At 46.6% G+C, this 8,392-nt stretch overlaps 1 protein-coding gene across 1 annotated transcript in view; it reads left to right on the top strand.

Moving 5' to 3' along the window:
- Positions 1 to 8,028, top strand: part of LOC123748097 (arginine and glutamate-rich protein 1-like) — a 20,021-nt gene extending 11,993 nt beyond the window's left edge. Inside the window, exons 2-3 of the mRNA XM_069326372.1 lie at positions 3,619 to 3,707; positions 6,135 to 8,028. Coding sequence (XP_069182473.1) covers positions 3,619 to 3,707; positions 6,135 to 7,128 — 1,083 coding nt within the window. The 3' untranslated portion in view covers positions 7,129 to 8,028. The remainder of the gene's footprint in view (positions 1 to 3,618; positions 3,708 to 6,134) is intronic.
- The last annotated feature ends 364 nt before the right edge of the window (positions 8,029 to 8,392 follow it).

Here is an 8,392-nt window from a genome sequence, read left to right as displayed (position 1 = left end):
AGATATGAGATAGTTCACATACTTTCAAATGCCTGTAAGCACAAATATCTACAAATTATGTTAAGATTGATAGCTTTGAGTATGTACAATACTTAAAACGTCCACCAGCAGGTATGACATAGTATTTGCCAGGATCAGGTTAGGCTATCAGGAATTGGCAGGACCAGGTTAGGCTATCAGGAATTGGCAGGACCAGGTTAGGCTATCAGGAATTGGCAGGACCAGGTTAGGCTATCAGGAATTGGCAGGACCAGGTTAGGCTATCAGGAATTGGCAGGACCAGGTTAGGCTGCTATCGTTACCCGTGGCAGATGGCTGCTAGTGAGGAATCTCCCAGTCCTGAGAAGCTCCCCCATGTACAAAAGCCTAGCACAAACTGGGTCGTCGTGACCTCATACATTACTTGATGTCCAGTCATCAGACCCTTCACACCACCTGGTATATGAGGTACTCGAGACCTTTGCATTTGCTTGATCCATTCTTGTGTTCTTGAGGACATCCTCGTGTATCGAAGCTTGCTAGTATTAGCTAACACGCATCATTCCCCCTACATGACAAACCATCCTACGAGATGTGTATTTTAGTAACATATAATTTAAGGTAACTGAATAAATACATATGTAACTCAGTATAGTAATAAAAAAAGCGGCTTGTGTCTGCGGACAGTGAGCCGTCTTGGTTGATGGTATAACTGGCAGCTGCATACAGCGGGCTGGCCATGTCAGGGGCTGACACTTGCGGCCGTGGCCGGAGAATTTAGTGTGTTGGCAGATCCTCTTAGCTCTTGAGCACCACCTCATTCCCCAGACGCCAGGCTGCCTCGTGAGTCATATACTCGTTTGAGCTTCGTAACCTTTGTGGGTCACATAACCTTGTGGGTCACGTGACCTTGGTGGGTCACGTGACCACGTCAGTAGGAGCCGCGGTGAACGAGCCAACCGAACCTCATAAATAATCAAAAGAACCTTTTGACTTCAAGTTAAAGAAAGTAGTTGTTCAGCTATAAAAGTTTCTGCTTTTGAGAAAGCAACACAGAGCTGCAAGAATCGTCCCAGAACAAAGCTGAGGAAAGGTTGAGGGCATCAGGACTAACAACACGATAAACCAGACACGACAGGGCTGATCTCACACAGACCTTTACAATACTGAACAGTTTGGAAGATATTAATCAAGGCCAGTAGGCTTTATCTTGATCTTGATCTTTAAAAGGTCAAGTTAATGCATACAAGCGACAACAGCTTCAAGCTCAACCGCAGTGTAGAACAGAAAGCGGGAGATACAGAGTTAAAGTCAAGGGTAATAAACTCATGATAAGACATTAATTCAATTTAAAATAAAGCAAAAAAAATTACACAGATACACACACATACTCACACTATATATAATATATATATATATATATATATATATATATATATATATATATATATATATATATATATATATATATATATATATATATGAATATATATATATATATATATATATATATATATATATATATATATATATATATATATATATATATATATATATATATGAATATATATATATATATATATATATATATATATATATATATATATATATATATATGAATATATATATATATATATATATATATATATATATATATATATATATATATATATATATATATATATATATATATATATATATATATAATAAAGGAAAGTGACCTTTCGGCTGTCACTGACGGTTACAATGTGGAAACTGAGACGCGCAGGGAAGGGAAGAATTATAAAGTGAGAGAGCAGGTGGGGGTGAGAGAGCACGCTCCGAGGTGCAGCAGGAAGAGCTAGTCGGCTCCCTGGAAGTCGGGGACAACTCAACAAAGCAAGCACAGAAGGGATAGTAATACACGTGATAACTAAATCAAACACAGTTTCTTGATTCTAAAATGTATCTTCTATCAAAATAATTCTCTCCCCATGAATATCCCCTAAATTTCACCAACTGTACCTTTTCTCGAGCTTAACAAAAAAAAATAAAGCTACCTTTCATCGTAAACCTGTTCTTTTCCGATATTGACACGGGTCAGGAAGGTGGACTGTATCAGAAGTGCCGCGTTATCTTGTATAAACAAAAAGCAGACATTCAAACTGAGCTGTAGTGGCCCTCATTTAATAGTGCAATGATCCGCGGCTCTTTCGGGTGTCTGAGGCTTTCAAGGTCCTGGCGTTGTGGGCGAGGCGCCATTAGCAAAGATGGCGCCTCTTTGTGTATTCACATTTTCTCCAATAAAATTTTGTTCTTGAGCCTCTTTATCTGCCAGCCTACCATGTACACCATTATTTAACACTGGCTTGACTAGTTGTTAACAAGAATGCTTGAGTGATAGAGATCATTGCGGGACCTTTTATTGCTAACTTCTGTGGCAATTTTCACTGTCACCGCAATGGTGAGGATAGTGCTTCTCTCTCTCTCTCTCTCTCTCTCTCTCTCTCTCTCTCTCTCTCTCTCTCTCTCTCTCTCTCTCTCTCTCTCTCTCTCTCTCTCTCTCTCTCTCTCTCTCTCTCTCTCCATAAAAAACACACAGGTATTCGTTTGTAATCTTGGTAAGAATCTATATAGAAGACTTTTTGTCTATATATCCCTAATGTCAAGAGTAATGTAATAAAGAAAAAGTTGGTAAGTAGGTTTCTGGAAGTGTTAAGTCAGTTCTTTTTTGTGTGGGTGTTATGGTGGGGGGGGGGGGACCGGTAGCCCTACACCCAACATTGTGTGGGTGTTATGGTGGGGGGGGGGGGGTACCGGTAGCCCTACACCCAACATTGTGTGGGTGTTATGGTGGGGGGGGGGTACCGGTAGCCCTACACCCAACAGTTTCTCTCCGGTAATTGTTGTTGACTTCCTCATCAGCGCCACCCGTCGTCCGCACCAATTACCATCAAGACTACGATAGAAGGTGTACTTTATTTTGTCTGTCTCTCTCTCCCTCTCTCTCTCTCTCTCTCTCCCTCTCTCTCTCTCTCTCTCTCTCTCTCTCTCTCTCTCTCTCTCTCTCTCTCTCTCTCTCTCTCTCTCTCTCTCTCTCTCTCTCTCTCTCTCTCTTTTTCTCTTTCTCTTTCTCTCTCTCTCTAGCGACCCCGCTGCGGTTGTCATGGTCTGAAATCAAGGGTGCGTGTTTTTTCCGTAGTGTTTGCAGCTTTTCCGGTGCTTCGTAATATTCTTTTTACTTTTGGAGGGACAGAGGGGGAAGAGGGCAGAAGAAGCGGGATATTAAAAGAGAAGAAGAAAATGGGGGCAGGCACAGAGAGAGGTTTTGCATAAGAAAATATACATGAATTACGGTATATTCCATAAAGGTATGTAAGAGTACTTTTGTGTAGTAGTTAAGAGCTCTCGCTCCCTGACTTCGCGAGCGAGAACGACCCGGGTTCGAGCCCTGGACAGGCAAAAACTATTGCAGGGCACCGCATTTAAGGGGGAAGGACGGATCTTGTTGGTGATAGGCGCCGCTAATTAACGTCCCCGGCCGTAATGGCTGACTTGATGTATCATTCCCAGGATACACAATGTTTAGTGATCATTATGAGGTGATGTGTCATAATAATGTTGAGATGTGAGTGAAGTAACAAGTGTTGATCATTGCAGGTGGTATGGCTGCTAGTGGGCTGGGCTCGCTCTCAACACGACGCTCCCGCCACCCACGAGCGCGCGCGTCGGGCCCATCTCAAGAGAAGGTGAGGACGCTGCAGCACGCACGCGCACACACACACACACACACACACACACACACACACACACACACACACACACACACACACACACACACACACACACACACACACACACACAGTTTCAAGTGTAGATATGATAGAGCCCAATAGGCTCAGGAACCTGTACACCTGTTGATTGACGGTTGAGAGGCGGAACCAAAGAGCCAGAGCTCAACCCTCGCAAGCACAACTAGGTGAGTACAGACCGACCCAAGGTACTCCACAGTCACATCAGGAGGAAAACAGTGAAAGAACAGGTAATGAAACTTACAACAGGCGAGGACAGGTACAGAGAATGACAAAGAGGTGTGTGATGAACTCAACAAGAGGTTCCAGTAGGTCTTCACAATAGAACATGGTGAGGTCACTGCGCTAGGACAGGGGGCAGTAAATCAGGCGGCCTTGGAAGGGTTCGAAATTACGAGAGATGAGGTCAAGAGACACCTGTTGGATCTGGATGTGAGAGAGGCTGCTGGTCCAGACGGGATCTCACCATGGGTATTGAAAGAGTGTGCAGAGACACTCTGCTTGCCACTCTCCATAGTGTATAGTAGGTCAGTAGAGACGGGAGACCTACCAGAAATATGGATTTCGGCTAATGTGGTCCCAATATACAAAAAGGGTGACAGACAAGAGGAACTGAACTACAGGCCAGTGTCCTTAACTTGTATACCATGCAAAGTGATGGAGAAGATCGTGAGAAAAACCTAGTAACACATCTGGAAAGAAGGGACTTCGTGACAAATCGCCAACATGGGTTCAGGGAGGGTAAATCTTGCCTTACGGGCTTAATAGAATTCTACGACCAGGTGACAAAGATTAAGTAAGAAAGAGAAGGCTGGGCGGACTGCATTTTTTTGGACTGTCGGAAAGCCTTTGATACAGTCCCCCATAAAAGGCTGGTACATAAGCTGGAGAGACAGGCAGGAGTAACTGGTAAAGTGATCCAGTGGATAAGGGAATACCTAAGCAATAGGAAGCAAAGAGTTTCACTGAGGGGTGAGACCTCAGATTGGGGTGAAGTCACCAGTGGAGTCCCACAGGGCTCTGAACGCGGTCCTATCCTGTTTCTGATATACGTAAACGATCTCCCGGAGGATATAGACTCATTCCTCTCAATGTTTGCTGACGATGCCAAAATTATGAGAAGGATTAAGACAGAGGAGGACTGCTTGAGGCTTCAAGAAGACCTAGACAAACTAAAGGAATGATCGAACAAATGGTTGTTAGAGTTTAACCCAAGTAAATGTAATGAAGACAGGTGTAGGGAGCATGAGGCCAGTTACAAGGTATCATTTGGGAGATGAAATTCTTCAAGAGTCAGAGAGAGAGAGAAAGACCTGGGGGGGTTGATATCACGCCAGACCTGTCCCCTGAAGCCCATATCAAGAGGATAACATCAGCAGCATATGCAAGGTTGGCTAACATAAGAACGGCATTTAGACACGTGTGCAAGGAATCATTCAGAACTTTGCATACCACATATGTCAGGCCAATCCTGGAGTATGCAGCCCCAGCATGGAGTCCATATCTAGTCAAGGATAAGATTAACTGGAAAAGGTTCAAAGGTTTGCCACCAGATTAGTACCCGAGCTGAGAGGTATGAGCTACGAGGAGAGACTACGGGAATTAAACCTCACTTCGCTGGAAGACAGAAGAGTTAGGGGGGGACATGATCACCACATTCAAGATTCTGAAGGGAATTGATAGGGTAGATAAAGACAAGCTATTTAACACAAGGGGCACACGCACAAGGGGACACAGGTGGAAACTGAGTGCCCAAATGAGCCACAGAGATATTAGAAAGAACTTTTTTAGTGTCAGAGTGGTTGACAAATGGAATGCATTAGGAAGTGATGTGATGGAGGCTGACTCCATACACAGTTTCAAGTGTAGATACGATAGAGCCCGATAGGATCAGGAATCTGTACACCTGTTGATTGACGGTTGAGAGGCGGGACCAAAGAGCCAGAGCTCAACCCCCGCAAACACAACTAGGCGAGTACACACACACACACACACACACACACACACACACACACACACACACACACACACACACACACACACACACACACACACACACACACACACACGCATGCTTTCTCTCAGTAAGCTGCATAGCTGTAATGGCATAGTGCTTTTTCCTGATAATTACCTTTCACTCAGCAGTCAAAGTTATGTGAAGAAGAGATTAGTTTGCTGACAAATATTGTAAAATATTGCTTAAATCTCAACACTGCAACAATTGAGGTGAATTAGAGTGGACGATGAATATAGTACACTGTTCCATGTTTTGAGAACGAAATAGTACACAGTATCTAGTTACAACAACAAAAATGTTCATTGTTTACAACTCTCAGGAACCTAATTCGCCGTTGTTGTTTTCAGAATGCTTGAGCGACTGGCCGAACGGGGGATGAAAATGTCGGAGCGCGAGAGTATGGCCGAGGAACTGCTGGCTCGCCTCGACTACCACCTGGCCAGCACTCCCGCCCAGCAGCACCACCTGGCCGACACCCCCGACCACCTGGGCAGCACTACCTCGTCAACTCAGCCTTTCCGCCACAAGCGGGACCACCTCACCACCCACCAGAGGGAGCGTCACACGCCCCACCCGGCCCACCACCCACCCTCCCAGCTCATAAGGGAGCCGCCATCCTTCACGGAGATGCAGGCGTACGCCGAGGTCTACCCAGAGCTGGAGGAGTTGGTGGAGGATGGCCAGCCGGAGGTGCCGAAGATAGAAGAAGTCATAGCCGATGTGGAGGACGAGGAGCTGAGGCGAGCCATGGAACAACAGTTCATCGTGGCAGAGCTCCTCGAGCAGATGAGAGACAAGCGGCAGACTCCTCTCACACCCCAAGAAATTAGGGATAGAGAGCGGAGAAGGAGAAGGCAGGAACGGAGAGAGGAACGGAAAAGAAAAAGAGACGAAAAAAAGGGAAAGAGAAATGATAGGAAAAAAAAGAGAGTTAAACTTGAACCGAGAGTGGAACATATGATTAAACAAGAGGAGATTAAGCTTTATGACGAAGGCGGTGAAAAATACATTGACTGTTGTCCTTCAAAGCTGGTTATTATGAAGAAAGTGGTCGGGAAGGGGCGCAATAACCGCGCCATGGACATACACGCTGAGCACCAGGTGTTCTACGAGCGTGTGTGTCTGGACGAGTACTTGGGCAAGGAGTGCATCTTCCCAGTGAAGGCACTCCGGCGGGGTACTGTAACTCGCTGTGGCCAGCAGTACTCGTACTCCCAGGCCCTCACTCGTACCTACATGTCCGACGAGGACTGGAAGATGGACATGGTCGAGGTCAAGTCCGGCTGCTCGTGTCAAGTTAGTGTCAAGCGCAAAAATAAGAAGAAGAAAAGGAAAAGATGAGGTCGAGAGAGCTCGGGCCTCAGCGAGTGCTTGGCCCCAAGGGATGTTCTTATGAGAATTTCGGCACTGTCTCGCTCCCTCCAGTGCCCCATGTTCTCGCTCTGGTCTTAACACTTGTGGTTTCTCTACCAATACCTCGAGTATTGGGAAGAAAGAGACGTCATTAAAAAGATACATTACATGGAAATACAAAGGTAGTGATGGAACAAAAACAAACCAACAGACCTGCATGAAGTGTATGGCGCTTGTATTAAAAAGTATTGATTGACTGAGCTGCAGCAGATGCACAAGTGCACACATACACATGGTAGAGCTTGTATGAAGAGCAGGTTGTGCGAGGGCGGCCGCTGCAGAGGGTCAGCAGCAGTAGGGGAGGCCGGGGGGGAGAGCGACCACACTGAGGCTTTGACCGGCCACACCCCGCCACATCATTACCTCAGTGCTCACGCGCCCGCGTGACGTACCTCCTGACGTGCCGGCGACCCCGGTGAAACACTCACTCACTCACTCTCTCTCACCTCTCACTCACTACCACTTCTCGAATCTCACCTCTATCACATCTTGTATTTATTTGGTGTTTTTTTTCATATGTCTTCGTATCTTTATAGTAACTAATCGATGTATATAGAATTGGTATGTATATTTTGAGTTTGACATGACAAAATAAAAAATTTCTTGTCTATTGTATCATGTAAGATAAAAGTATATTTTTGTTTACTTTTATTAAGCGTTGTCATAAAGGTTTTAACCCTGGCATGGAGAACCTTTTATACCTCCCCCCCCCCCCATAGGTCCCTTGCCCACTCCCAGTACCTCCTCCCCCCCACTCCCAGTACCTCACCCCCACTCCCAGTACCACCCCCCCACTCCCAGTACCTCCCCCCCCACCTCCCAGTTCCTCCCCCCCACTCCCAGTACCTCCCCCCCCTCTACCAGTACCTCCCCCACTACCAGTTCCTCCCCCCACTCCCAGTACCTACCCCCCCACTACCAGTACCGCCCCGCACTCCCAGTACCTCCCCCCCTCCCAGTACCTCCCCCCCACTCCCAGTACCTCCCCCCACTCCCAGTACCTCCCTGCCCCCCACGCCCGGTACCTCCCCTCCCCCCACGCCCGGTACCTCCCCACTCCCGGTACCCCCCCCCCCCACGCCCGATACCTCCCTACGCCCGGTACCTCCCCACGCCCGGTACCTCCCCACTCCCGGTACCTCCCCACTCCCGGTACCTCCCCACGCCCGGTACCTCCCCACTCCCGGTACCC

The sequence above is a fragment of the Procambarus clarkii genome, chromosome 18, assembly GCF_040958095.1.
Source record: "Procambarus clarkii isolate CNS0578487 chromosome 18, FALCON_Pclarkii_2.0, whole genome shotgun sequence".
Classification (NCBI taxonomy): Eukaryota; Metazoa; Arthropoda; class Malacostraca; order Decapoda; family Cambaridae; genus Procambarus; species Procambarus clarkii.
This window is presented reverse-complemented; position numbering and strand designations above follow the sequence as displayed.